Below are 14,749 nucleotides of genomic sequence, written 5' to 3'. Positions count from 1 at the left end.
CAGGCTGTCAATCTAGACTTGAAATTTGATGTTAAGATGAAAAAACTGTTTTAGTAACATCAAACTTATGAATAACACAAAAGAATTCAAAGTTGAAGTTGAAACCATCTTAAACTCTTCCCTTGTGCTCGTTATTGATGCATACACTTTCTAGTATGGAACAGCAGACAACTGCATGCACGCTCTCTCTGAACAGAGTCTCCTTTAATACAAAACAAACAGGAAAGTCAACTCTAATTTTGTGGTCTGACTCAGGCCCCATTTCAAAAAGCATTTAAACATATGTTTTCAGTATCGTCCTTAACCGAGATGCCCTCCTGAATTCAGACATGAAGAAAAATTTCTTGGAGATATGTAAGTAAAGATTGCAGTAGATGGTGGTGTTTCATGGCTCTGACAATACTCACATTTTGTTTGATTTCAGTAATTCTGTCAATTCCTAATTGTGGTTTTTAAAGTAGAAAAAAATGTTTTATAAAAATGAATACTTAAATATTGAGGTATTATAGTAATCTAGCTATAATAACTTGCTGCAAATTTTACATTATGCAAATATGTAGCTAAACAGGAAAATACAGTTGCCATAAACATGCAAGAGCATCAAGGAACTCTTGAAAAAAAAGAAACTAACTAATATTTTTAGCTCAATTTATCAAAGCAGTGCCTTTGCATTTTGTAAACGTCAGTACTGCAAACCAAAACCATCCTTTTATTCTTAGATGGACAGGAAGTCCCTGCTGCTGCTGCTCTTTCTCCAGAGCTGTGTTAACTATATTATTCACTTTGATCTGATTACAAAAGCCTGCCTGAGCATACCTGAAGAGCTGTGAATGAACAGCCCTCCCAATAAATGTGAGAAGTGTCTCATTTGTCAGCTCTCCTGAAAGTGTGTGTTGCCTATGACATCCAGAAGAACGAAAGGAGAATTTGTCCATCAGTCAAATGCAGAAGGATGAAAGAAAATTTGCTTTCCTTCTGGGATTTTTTATAGATGCAAATGAATTTCAATGACTGAGTTTTTTTATGCAAACATATTTTTGTAATAGCATTGACTACAAAATGTGTTCTTTTCCCCTCCTGCTAAAAATATCATATGGATAATTCTATATAGGCGGAATAAAATTACCTGTTGAAGCTAAAGGCGCACTGAGTATGTGATAGCCATTCTGTCTCAGAGGATTAAAGCAATGGGATTCCCCTGTTAGCCCATCACTGGTGACAGACTGGTCCATTGTTCTGTAGCAGTCTCCATAGTGGAAACAGTTCTGTATTGAGTGAAAGCTGCCTTGGTAACCTGAAAACAGATATTGCACGCACATTTTAACACTACTGCAATGGTATTAGCTCCATTTCTGTCACAGTATTTCATTACTGTTGTGGGGGTTTTTAGTTCCTCGGTTTTAACTATGGAAAAATGATCATGCTACTCTATAAGGCGCAATAATATAAAAGCTACATCAGACTCGGTCCCCCATGGTGCTGTGGACTGTGATCCCCATCAAGCAAAAATCTCAAGGATGTGCATCATTTCAAGCAATAGATCAGCCCGACGTAGTCAACAGCCCACTTGTGTTCAAAGCTAAGTAGTATGTATTCCACTGGATCAGGTCCAGGATGCTCAGCTCTTAAGGGAATGTGTCTGTCATGAATTACTTTTCATTTAAATACAATAATGCAATATTTAAATGAATAGCACCGCTTGGTTTTCAGTTGAGTAAGGTCTTCTCCCATGCGGTCTGCATTATGCACTGCTGGGGGCAGCGCTATTTATTCAAAATACCTTTAAGAGTACCCTAAACCTCTCCTTTCTCAGACTGCTCTTATTTCAAATGAAATCTCTTTCACTGAACATAGGGGACCACAGTCTGCAAGTAGTGCAGGACTGACTCCAGATGGACGTCAGGTGAAGACTCTGAGTTCATCTAGAGACTCTTCTTGCTTCTGAAAAGTGCCGAGATAAATCTGTATAGTCTCTGGCTGCCTCGGCCATTCTGCTTTTGGGGCATGTTTGACTTTTGTCCCCCACAAACCCTACATTTCTTATGTCCTGCTTTATTTAAAAGTATCGTATTACCAGTCAACCAGCAGTTTGGTTTTTGTCAGCAGAAGGTCTAAGTTGTACACAACAAAAGAAGATACTTAACAGTAAAGGACAAAAGAATTACTGAGGAAGGAATTTTACAACTTACAAGTTTGTGCCAACATCCTAAAAGAAAATGTTATTTGCTCCCATAAGGATGACCTCAATGCACGCCACAAGATTTATACCAACCACGGCCTGATTTAATTCTCTTCCTTTCTCCTGCCTCAATAACCTCTCCTGATTCCAGGTGCATTGCACACTAATTATCCCTTTTCCTACCTTCTCTGAAAGTCCCTTCTGAAATGATGCTCCTTCCCTTATATGTGACTGAAGTCAACGAAGTCAGGCTTAAAGTTTAGCAGAATGTGTCATCAGGATTCTCCTCTAATTGCCACAAAAAATATGGACCTGTTGTCTTTCTTCCCTCAGTCTTGCTCAGACTGCAACACTTCTTAAGAACTACTGCCAAAGCTCCAGGTAGTTCAGTCAAACACAGAGACAACCAGATCCTCAGCTGACAGAACTTAGCACAGCTCCACTCGCCAGTGGAAGACTTGACTTGCCGGGCCAGTTGTGCAGCTATTCAGTCTGTTTGTTTAGAAATGAAATACCTGTGCCTATTGCCAGAGCGCCTGGGTGCTGTACAGGGTGGAGTTTGTCCCTTACAAATCATGCCGTGTATAAGGTTTTTCCTGCTAAGAAAGATCTGCTGTTTTCTTCTACCTTTTCCCTTTGCTACCAAAATTTGACCAAGTAGATAGAATCAGGGAAAACTCACGGTCTTGTCTGTTCATTCCGGTCATGTTTTCTAAGGTGGTAATAAATAAGGCTAAGTGAGGCAAATCTTTAGTAGAAATGCAATGAACTCATCAAGTGGTGAAAGATTTGCTCTGAGGTTTCACAGTTTAGTATGTGTTTTGGCAGAATCTGCAAGGATTAGATGATTCATTTCTTGACAACCTATGATCCTCCACCAAAAAATACCTAAATTGTTGATATCCATGCTTGCTGAAGTACTAACGGATGACTATATTAGATAGAGACTTTGCGCACTGTACGAAAGCTTTTCATATTAGCTGCTATGTAGAAAAAGGCCCAGAAATTTGGAAATCTGAGTATTAAATGATGCATGTCCTTCCTTGGAATAAATAGACAGCCACTCCTATTTACTGCCTGGAGAATCTGGCTCAAAACACCAAAGAGCAATTATGAGAGGTAGCAAAGCCATCTTTTGATGTGGGTTTAGGTACAGTGCTTTATTGATTGGCTTTTGATAATTATCCTGACTCTTCTGTTTACAAAACAGGAATTCCTTGCTGTAAGCCTTCTAAAAATATACCCTTTCGAGACGAGCAATGAAAAAAAATGAGAAACTTAGCCTCTGACGAGGTATAACTGGTTGCAGAGAACACTCCTATGTTCTATGCATTGCTAGAGGAAAAAACTGAACCTTTTCCAAAATGGCTGCTATACACATCACTTCTAGGGAAGGCACAATGTATATTTTCTCTGTCTCTGTAATTGCTTTCATCATGCTTCCATGCTCGCCTTTGTTAAATCAATTAAATATCTTTATGATCTACAGGGGTGGCACAGTGGCTTTGAAACTCAGAGAACTGCCAAGCATGGCAGAACTGGATTGAAACTAGCTGGGTCCAGGGTTTTCTCAAGACCTATGGGCAAAGGTTCCTTTTGAAGTGTTTTAAGTTACACTGTCTAGCTGCTCAGGAAAAAATACCTGAGGCACAGAACTGCCTCAGACTCAGAAGTCTAGAAGAGAACTGCCATAAGCAATCAAATTCCTCTTTGCATTGCAGTATCTATCCCTCAGCATCACTGGGTGATAATCTGAAAAGGCAGTGCAAAATGTGTTACTGGAACTAACCAATGAAGAGGCACGACGCAGGAAAATACTAGTGTCACTGCACTGTTGTATTCACCAGGCCCAAATTTCTGCTAAGGGCTTCCCAAAGAAAATACAGACAAATACACCGCTCCTGTTTTAATGTGCTTGCAGATGTGATAAATGCAGGTAGAAAACTAAAGAAAAAAGATGGCGCGAAGAAGGGAAAGGTTGCAGCAAGAACACTGGCCAGATAAAACAAACCATGACACTGAAAATGGGACTTCTTACCCTTCTGACCTGAGCAGTAAAATGAAAGCTTACTTTCCTTTTCACTAGCTTCATAGAAATGATGAGACAGTGGGACCCTATATGAAAGGGACAGAGGCTTTATGGAAGGTGTTCTATGCCTGTGGAAAAAGGCACGGGGATGGCTATGGAAGGAGTGGACCACAAGGCAGGTAGCTGCTTCCTTGAGGATGAAAAGAGAAGGAGAAAGACAGACTCACAATAGTTTTTGGAATTGCAAAAGATGAGAAAGAGGTGGAGACTCAAGAGAGCTCTTCTGCATAGACAGAAGCACTGAGAAGATCTGTGAGTTGGAGTGCCTGCTTTCTCTCTTATGCAGGGATCTTACACCAGACAGTTCACTGCCCTGGTTGGAGACCTGTCAGCATGCTCTTACATTTCTCTTCTGTGTGTTTACATGACTTATCTTCAGAATAACCTCTCACATGACTGTAAGGAGGTTTCATGGGGAGTGACAGTGGCCGTAGTTTATTCAGGAGGACTCTGGCCTTACATCTGAAACACTGAAGAACTGCAGTTGTAGCTGGTGAACCTGATCTACAGTTTCACTACTAGGATGCATAGGAAGAATTTGGTGATGTTTCCTGCACTTGATCTGGGTACAAAACAACACTTGGGTAGGAAGAATTGTGCTTACAGTATTAAAAGTTGTAGCTGAAAATGTAGCTAGCTGAATGCCGATCCTGGCAGGTGAAAATGAGTCTTGGAGTGACTGAAATTGCATACCTCCAGGTCGAAGGACTGCAGGATCAGTGAGTTGCTATGTCAGTAAGATTTTTTTCATGACTTTTTATATGCTTTCTATACTCCCACCCTCTGCTTCAGAGGCACAATTGGAGAGTTTCTTTTGGTACCAGGTAGGTTGGCTCTTGTTGATGGCCCTCAGTAGCCCAGCAGGGCTCAGGAGGCCAGTCAGTCTGATCCAGAGGATCTGAGCCTCACGCATCTTTTACACCATTAAAAAGGGACATTTGCCACCTTATTTAAATACTAAGTGTTCCCGAAAACCAAAGTCATTAGACGAGAGATGGAAAGGCCACCTGAGTTAAAGGAACCACAAGGACTTTTGTAACAACTGGTGCTCTTGCCAGATAAGGCTTCAGTCATTTTGCACAACTACAGGAAATGAAACTTGTTGCCCACAGCCAAAACAACGTTTGACTTGCATATACAATACAAGTCAGAGCTTTACTGCATTTATACATATTTTAAATGTGCAGTATGAAACAAAGGTGCTTTTGGTTCATGCTGTTTAGTTGTGGTTCCTTTAGATTTTTTGAGATGCTTTACACAGAAAGTAATAGGAATTAAGATATGATTAAAATCCCATAACAAATGGTTCAGTTAACAACCACATATGGTTGATTAGAGTAAACTAAACATGGAACATTTTTTACAGGTTCTTAAAACAGACTCCCTTCAGTGGTTAAAATATGAAGTAAGCAAGAAGGCTTGTCTGGTGGAAACATCCTTGCTCCTTCTAGGAGAGCAACAGTGTAGGACCTATTTGGCAACAAGTGTTTCACCAATATTTTTTTTCCCACATGGATTTCAGGTTTTCCTTCAGTTTTGATTTAAATCAAAAGTTTTCTGAAGTTAATTTTCAAGTGAAGAATTTACTAAATGTCCTGTCAGTTTAAATGATTGCTGTTAAATGTTTTATGTACAGTAGATGTAGAAATATAACAGTTAATAAAGGAATAAAGCGAGTTCCAAACATAACATTTAGTTAAAATTTTGCTTTGTAAGAGGTTGTGACAGAAAAGCTGCAGTTAGCCACTTCACACCGTGCACTGGCTGCCTCGGTTTCTTGAAGGCATGGCCTAGAAAACGTCGAGCAGCTTTAAAATGAATGATGTAATGAGCAAATAATTGGAATATGCTTATTAAATGCCATCTTGTTATGTCATGTCATTTACATGTATGTGCAAATAAATCTCAGCTTTTCAAATTCCATAAAATTTCTGACAAGAAATCATGTCAGGTATAACTAACTACAGGATTCCATTGCATGCCAGATTCTTTCAGCATGCAACAATTTCCATGTGGTCCTACTACAGCTAGGTTTAAGCATATAAATAATGTCAGCTTATTCTTTCATTATCAATATTTCTGCTACAAGCTTGACAAAGCTTGCCGTCTTCTAAAAATTTCAGATCCACAATGTTTAGATGCTTCTACACAGATGCGTAGGTGTACAGCTAGACTTCTACAGTGTTCCTCTTTTTGGAAAAATTTAAAACTCCCAAATTACTATAGATTCCATTAGAAAAATGTGCTGTTAATAAACTGAGATGCAAAAAAGATGTAGAGCAAGTACAGCTAAGTACAGGTTACAAATCAATTGATTTCAAAGGCTGCTAATCAAAATTGATTTTTGAATGACCATTTCCATAATGAATTTATAATAATACTTCAACATTTGGCCAAAGTGGAGAATTATTGCTTTTTCAAAACCACACGACATAACACTTAGAAAGCAACAATTCATTCAAAAGGAAATGTGGTTTTCTTAAGGAATAAAGTCAATTTATTTAAGTGGTTCAAAACTTGTTCTGTCTATGCATTTGTTTCTGCCATAGTAATGAGCTGCTAAACTTTCCTCTTGTGGTTTGTAGTTATTTAGCTCATTATAGCAACATAATCATATATCATTATATGCTATCATAAATCTGCCACTTTTCCCTTACAGAGTTAATCTTTTTAAATTGGATAATCTGTTGAGCATCAGGTTGAGTTAGTTTTTCCTTCAGCACAAATCATTTAATATAATATGCTTTAACTTTCGGACTAAGTCAGACCAACCAAGGAGCAAAAATACTCCTCAGAGAATGAAGGGCAGAGGGAAGTGCTGCAAACCCCGTTACAGCTGTGAATTACTCACTGGGTTTGTGTTCGACTCCCTTGTTTCAGACCTCGCCATAGCATTTATTGAGAAAAAGCAAACCTCCTATTTTGCCCCCTGGTAAATTGATCACATGTGATACTTTGCCAGCCAAAAATGACCTCATACAAATGACAGTACAGCTGTGAAATGAGTTTCAAAAAGCTGGTTATCTGCCTGTATAAACTTACATGCTCGGTTATACTTGCAACCAGACAGATGTCCTGCACACTTCTTTATTGTGAATATTTACCACACTTAAGCAGTATACCATCTGGATTAGATAACATATTTCTCAAATATGCAAGCTTCTGCTACTGGAAGAATCTGTGATAATAATATGTCTTTCTAATTTATACCTCAAAAATTGCAGAAACATTAATTAGTTCCCACAGCAGAACTCCAGAATAGGTAAATAAGCTCCCAGTTAAAAAGGCTGAGTAATTCAGAACAAAAAATGTTTTAAATTAAGCAGTGGGACAGCTGCTTAGCTGCTCCCATTCCTGTCCTCAAGTCATACTGGCACTCTATAGTTGTACAGAGTGCCTTTGCATATTATTATATAAAATAATGGAGATGCCAAACTTCTAAATAATAACTAGGAAAATATTTTTTCTTTGTCTAAGCCTGTGTCTAGTGCATCACTATCAGCGGGCTGCGCAGGACATCACCAAAGTGTGCTTCAGCCCATGTATTTTGGGACTAGATGGCTCTTGCTTTGGCAGGGTCACTCTCCCCAAGCTGACAGAAGCTGGATGTCCAGTCAGATGAGCTGCAGAGCTAGTAGCCATCTACTGAAAAACCTGAGTAAGTGCAATAAATCTGCTGTTGTGGTGGCTTTCCCCATTATAAAATATCACAGCACGAACTGGTCTGAAAATTTTGCTCTGTATGTATACCAAGTCATTTTAAAAATTGGAGTTCCCATTGAAATGCTGTCAGTCCCTTAATAAGACTTAATTAAGTCCCTTAATAAATCCTTTCTCCCCAACTAGGAATTAGGAAAGTTAAAAAGAAAAGAAAAAAAAAAAAAAAGAAAAAAAAAGGGAAGAGTTACCTTGAGATCCCTGCTGTACAGACTGGTTTTGAAACTGAGCGTATGGTTTATTTGGTATTCCAGAAAAATGCTGCCCATTTGGTGACTGGCTGTGTGATGATGGAGAGCCATGTTTCTGCAATAGGGAAGGTGGAACTAATGCTTTCAGGGGGCTGACAAGTGGAGAGATTATGTTGGGAGCAAGCCTAGAAAAAGAAAATACAGAAAAACTTCACATATCACATGACAATATGGGAAAATGAAATGCTTGAAAGGCTCTATTTCCATAATGGCCAGACTATAAAAGTGTTTGTTTTGCAGGTAGAAATTATGTTGCAGAAAAAAAGATAACAATGCAGTGCTGCTTTCAGGTCTTCATTAGGAGAAAAGGCATTAGAAAAGGATTTCTATTCCTTTACACTGACTTCCTGTACTAGCCAGAATGACAGGATCAAAATGACAACACGACAACACTCCTCAGTAAGCAACTTAAACACAGCTCAGTTTTAATTTAAAATTGCATGAGCTGAGATACATGTCCAGAAAACAGAAGTGGAAAATGTAGTTAAAGTAAATGCAAGTAAATTGTTTAAGTGCCTTCATAGCTGTAACGGGGTAAAGCTTTACACCCAAGTTGCAGCCAAGACAAAGAAAATCATTCGTTTCAGTTATTCTTTATGTAGGGTTTTTTAGGCTTAGAAATACAGCTTTAACTGCAACAGATGGTACCGTCCTTTCAAATAAATAGCCTGAGTAAGTGTTTGCTTGTGGCCACACTGCTCAGTGTAAGACTAAGGAGTGGTTGTACCTGAGAGATGGAAAATTTCCCCCAGACGTCTGGGACTCGGGCCAGCACAGGAGCGCTGGGGCTGTCCCGCTCGGGGAACAGACCCTGACCCAACATTCCCACAAGGAGCTGGAGCAGCTGAGAAAGAACCTTACTAGCCTGCTCCCATGAAAGACCCGGGCATCCTCTGCCAGCAGTGGAGCAGAGAAGCTTCAGTGCTTCCTCCCCGCCACCACGCAACCATCCCACCAAGGGGTGGTATGGCAGCTGGCCCAGAAGGGACGAACCCGTTGCCAAAAGAACTGTCTTTTGGCCAGAAAGAATGGCATGGTGCAGAAGATGGGACGGAAAACCTGGCCATTCACATGTAAGCCTCTTTTAGAGCTGCATTAAGCTAACCCTACAAATGAGCAAATAGGTGGAAGCTGGATCTTCTACTCTCCGACGGCAGCTGTGACAATTGGCCTTTTGCTCTATAGCAAACAGCGTAACACTGTCAGATGCACAGGCCGCATGGACCATATGTTCACCAATATATTCTCTGCTGCCTCTGGAGCTTTTGCTGAACATAAGAAGCAGCTCTCTGAGCAGCACTAGAACCTTTAGATGCTAGAAAAACCACCTGTCTGTTTGAGAGCCACCCAGCTGAAACTTCATAGCTGCAGGTCCTGCAGCGTAGAAATAAAAATATCCCTGCAGATTGTAATACATGTCACCTAGCTGGAAAAAAAAACTTGAGCATAAACCATTGCAGGCATACAAAGAATCAACTAAAAAACAAATTGAATTCATCACTGGTGTCTTCGTCTACCACTGCGCAAGCCGTTCAACCACCATAAACCATGATTTGCAATAGCAGTTCCTCACCAGTTTACACAACTGCTTCTTGGAGCTGTTAGGATTAAATCTGGGGAGCGAGGCTATGCTTGACTTAGGACTAAGCACTACATGGGAGCGTTCAGGAGGTAAATATAGATGAACTGTGAATTAATGGTGACAACAGCTTAATCAAATTTAACAGGAGAGACAGAGGAACACTGCCAAAAGCTGTCACGGAGACACTCTATTAAAAGAGGCTTAAATAAATCAACCAGTCAAGGCCCATCCTATGCTGAAATAATTCCATAGCCCAAAGCAGGAAAATAAGGCATATAATACAAACCACAGAGACTCTGACTATCCTCCAACTAAACTGAGGAAATAAACCAGTACTGTCAAATGGGTGAAGGCAAGGATATTTTCCAGCTAAATATGTAAGAACTGGAGAATAAATTTTTCGTGAGAAAGATAATACTACCCCAATAAGCAATGACCAGCAAGATGTACAATAAAGCAGACTAAAGTCGAATTTTAAGAGCCAACACTCAAAGAAAAAAAAATCATACCTGTGTTTGTTTTAAGTGCATATTACAAAGAGCTCAGCAACAGAGCTGGGATGGTCCTTGTCCTACCCGAGGGTAAAGGCCTGGGGCTGCAGAGGTGCTAAAGGGATGCGGAGAATGCAGGGCCACCTGTGCCCTCTTCAGGTCAGAGACAGAAAATGCTCTCTGGAGTGTGCTGAAGAGCAGATGCTTGGGGGAAAATACCGAGTTTATTTGCTAAGAAGCAGCTTAAACGCTACGGTCAGCTCTCATGTGACTGTAGTTTTTCCTCAAAGGTCTCAGTAGAGAAATAGTTTAACAGAAACGAGCTGTTGTGCAGCCCAGCTACAAGCTGTATCTTCTGCAAATGTGCTCAACTGCGTGTCTGTGGTGAACTATTGCATGGAGATGGGGCTGACGTTATCTGCTGGGACCTGCAGAAATGCCTTTGCTACGGTCTCTTCCGAGGCTGCAAGGGAACGCCAGCAAAGCACAACCACAAATTATAAAATGGTCACCAGCCCCTTCAAATGGCACACATGGAGACATTGTCCTCGACATGCCAGAAATGCTATTAGAAGCCTGCAAATGCTTCTATCTGAAAGGAGATTAAAAAGATTGCAGTTGTTTTCATTGGAAAGATAATAGCTAAAAGAGATCATGATCGTGACATTTATATGGATAATGACCACACACACATTTTAAAGAGAAACAAAAGAAGTACTAAAAACTCCAAGGCCTGGATAAGCCAGAAACCACTCTGAAAAAAGACCTGTGGCGAGCGAGTACTCTGCAACTGCCTGTGTTGGGTTTCCTCTGCCTTCTTTTGAAATGTCTTGTCCTGGCTACTGCTGGGAAATGTAGCACCCCATAGAGGCCTGCCAGGCTGCCCTGCGTTGAGTGCTTTGTTAGGATGGGCAAGTAATCACATTTTTAAATTCTATGCAAATATGTTGCATGTCAAAGAAAAACTGTACCTTTAAGGTGTCCAGCTGTGGGAATACCAAAAATCCCAGCTTCCTACCCAGTTTTACTACTCCCAGAGGCTACTTAAATCTTAATCATGTGAGAAGAAGCTACAGTTTTCATTGTTATTTTTAAAGCAGGGCTTCTCCCCATTCACGCTCTTCTGCATTCCTGTTTTTCCTGTGTGTGAGCTCAACAGCTGTGATAGTGCTTGTGCCTCAAAGTGTTTGAAACGAGTGGGTAAGAGCAGGTGAGATTCCCCATGTGAGGCAGGAGGGCTGCAGAGGTGTGCGGGGCCCTGCTCCAGCTGAGCGGCCACGCAGCGCTGCCAGCTCGCCGCTCCCACTTGGCACTGCTGTCACGGTGCTGGAGCTCAGCAAACATTGCTGTCTGTGGGCAGCCAGTATCCTGGTAACTCACTGCAGTACAGGAACTTGAGCTGAAACCCTGAAAGCTCTGTCTAACACTTGACCATCACTGCCTCCTCTCCGTGAAGAGAGCTTCATACAGTTGAGCAGGTCACCATAAAATCTACTACGTTCTGCTCAGCCTCTCCCAAACAGGGAATTTAACATTTCCCATAAGTTAAGGCACAGTTTTTAGCTAGGAAAGAGCTTTGCTCACCAGAAAAATCTGGCTCTATTAGCACAAGTGGCCAACATGGGAATTTGTCTCCTTAAAATATTCATCACAATGCCTACAGCTGGAGCTGGTCCCTGAAATACTACTTTGTCCGTGTGTGTATGCGTGTGTGAATGTGCTCTGGCACATTCAAAGAGTTTTTTCACCAGCTAACTGTCCAGTCCCCAGTGCTGTGTTTTTAATTCTCTCCTGAATATTTGCTTACTAATTAGGTTGCTGTGATACTCAGGTTGTTAAAGGAGAGGAGGAATCATTTCTGATACAAATTAAATAGATAATGCATTAGCAACAGAACAGAGTTTAAAAGGAGATGCCTCTGTGTGGAAGAAGAAACACTAAACTACTTACACCAGGAACTCAGCTGGATACATTAAAAATTCCCAGGCAGTAGCTCAGGCATATATGTTTCAATAACTAATAGCCTGGACATTTCCTGTTAATACTGTGCTACAACCACAGTTTGCTTTGGTTTGGATATTAATAATAAATATATACCATATATTTTACTTTAATTGTATCTTGTAGAATTCAGTAATTTTGCAGGTCCTTTTGGGGCCTTTTAATATATATCTGTGCCTATATATAGCTATACAGAGACATAAATAAATAAATACTCACACACGTGTAAAAAAGTCCTTATCCTTCCTTAATTCATTAAAATTGAGGGCTCCTGTCTCTACAGAATATTTCTGTTCAGGAGCCTAGATCCTTTCGCTGTCTCCCTAACCTTGTGACAAAGCTAAGAAGACTCAGCAGTTCTTACAGATTGCTTGCAGTGCTGACGTAGTCCAACTGTCGATACTTTTACAAGGATGCTTGATGGTAAAACAGTAACTCAACAAATTAACCCACTGCAAGGCTTTTACTGCTCCACTATCAAAAACCGTATGTCCCTTAGGTGAAAGGTACCCCACTAACCATGCATTTACTTTATTCCTAGCCATTATCTGCTACAGACACTAATGAAGTTACTAGCAAGCCCTCGCTGTACCCAGAATTCCAGTTGCCTACCAATGAAACTGCTATTGCTAAAACCCTTGCCGTATGTAACATATGATGCAAGTAGGAAACCTTTTTCACTTGAAGATTCATTTTGGTGACTTCAGACGTAATAACAGCAGGAGCTTCTCAATACCTCTCACACAGAGAGGTATGCACCAAAAGAGTCTGTGTTCCCTGCATGTGTTGACTGGTTTTGAATGTAGAGTATCTTCTGGGAACAGCAATGTTGTAGGAATAACGTGCAACTTTCTTGAGCAGTGATAACAACAGAAAGGGAACTATACAGTTGGATGTTATAAGAATCTACTTATTAATGACCATATATTACACAGTGGTAAAGCCAGAAAAGCTGTATTCGATTTTGATGCATTAAGTTACCACAGGAGTTAAAAACAACTGAAGATCTACAACGGTAAGACGGGGTTTCCTTACAAAGTAAAACTGCCAAAACTAGAAGCGTGCCACTGAAAGAAGATAATTCAAAATGCAGTTTTTCAGATTACAGGGGTGCAATGGAGGAGCCAGCCTCCTCTCCACTCTGTCCAAGACACGGGAGCAACAGGGCATGTACCACAGAGAGAAAGCATGTCAGCTTAGAACAAAAGGAACATTTTGCTCACACAGCATGCCCTGGCCCATGGCATTCATAGCCACAGGAAGTCACAGAATCAAACAAAATACCTCGTTTTTCAAAAAGGCACTGAATATTTTAATGGCCAAAACCAACACTTCCATGCTAAGCAAGGGGTAATCAAATCTTGTGCTTCAGGATGTAAACTGATCACCCAAGGAGCCAGAGAGGAATTCTCCTCTCTCTTCACTCATCATACAACTTCGTATGACTGACCAGGTATTATGGTTATTTTCAAATCCCCTTTGAAGCACCATGTGTAGGATGGCGCTGAAGACATAATACTAGTCTTGAGGGACCTATGATTTCAGGTGGAATTGCAAAGCTAATGCATTCCTCTCCTGAAAATGCATCAGTAGACAATTAAGTAAAAGGACTAATCAGAAAAATCTAGTTTGTGTAATACCTTCATCCATACAACTAACAGAAAACTATTGGAAGAACTGATCTAACTCGTTAACATGCCTTGTCTGTGATACTGTGCACATTTCTGTACCCTGCTAAACACTGTCTTAAAATACTCAACTTCACAGACCTTCCTAAAGGAAGCTCTTTAGGGACTAAAGAGGGTAGAGCTACTACCCACAGAGAGTCACTAAACCAAGTGGTAGATATAGACAACGAGCCAATTCTCACCTCTACTGCAAAGCATTTGTCACTTCACATCAGTGGGAACACTCAGAAATCTGGATGTTAACAGAAGGATTTTTTTAAAAAGAAAATTAGAAGTCAAAACTTACAAAATATTAATCTGTCTTCTCTCCCATTTTATAAAGTGCATACCTTTAGGAATCTCAGACAGAAATCCCCATAAGACTTTTACATAAATTTTCTTATGATCATGTTTTACACTCTATTTTGATGGTGAAAGTTCATATTAAATTCTAAGTAAGGCCTGTATGAAGGAACTATCTACATGTGCCATGAGCTAGCAGTGATCTGTAGAAAAGACATCTAATAGGCTACAAGTACCATTACCTTGCTTTAGAATTATTTATCCTGCCTCCACTTTCAGCTTCCCAAAATAGCCAGTAGTGTACAAGAATTTGTGTTTTGACAATGCACACCAAATGCCTTGTTCCAATATTATGGCAACATAAAGAACTAAAAAAATAAATACATATTGACATTTATTTTTCTGAGCTTTCTGTCAAGATGCATGTTTTCTATATTCATCCACAGTACTTAGTCTGAATAAGGAATAG

General features: G+C 40.2%; 1 protein-coding gene across 2 annotated transcripts in view; it reads right to left on the bottom strand.

Annotated features, from left to right (window-relative positions):
* Positions 1–14,749, bottom strand: part of GLIS1 (GLIS family zinc finger 1) — a 211,998-nt gene that overhangs the window by 3,309 nt on the left and 193,940 nt on the right. For both annotated transcript variants that reach the window (XM_064455060.1, XM_064455061.1), the window contains exons 8-9: positions 8,177–8,361; positions 1,127–1,294 (exon numbers count right to left, since the gene is read on the bottom strand). In XM_064455060.1, coding sequence (XP_064311130.1) covers positions 1,127–1,294; positions 8,177–8,361 — 353 coding nt within the window. The remainder of the gene's footprint in view (positions 1–1,126; positions 1,295–8,176; positions 8,362–14,749) is intronic.

Source organism: Phalacrocorax carbo, chromosome 6 (genome assembly GCF_963921805.1).
Source record: "Phalacrocorax carbo chromosome 6, bPhaCar2.1, whole genome shotgun sequence".
NCBI classification, from domain to species: Eukaryota; Metazoa; Chordata; class Aves; order Suliformes; family Phalacrocoracidae; genus Phalacrocorax; species Phalacrocorax carbo.
This window is presented reverse-complemented; position numbering and strand designations above follow the sequence as displayed.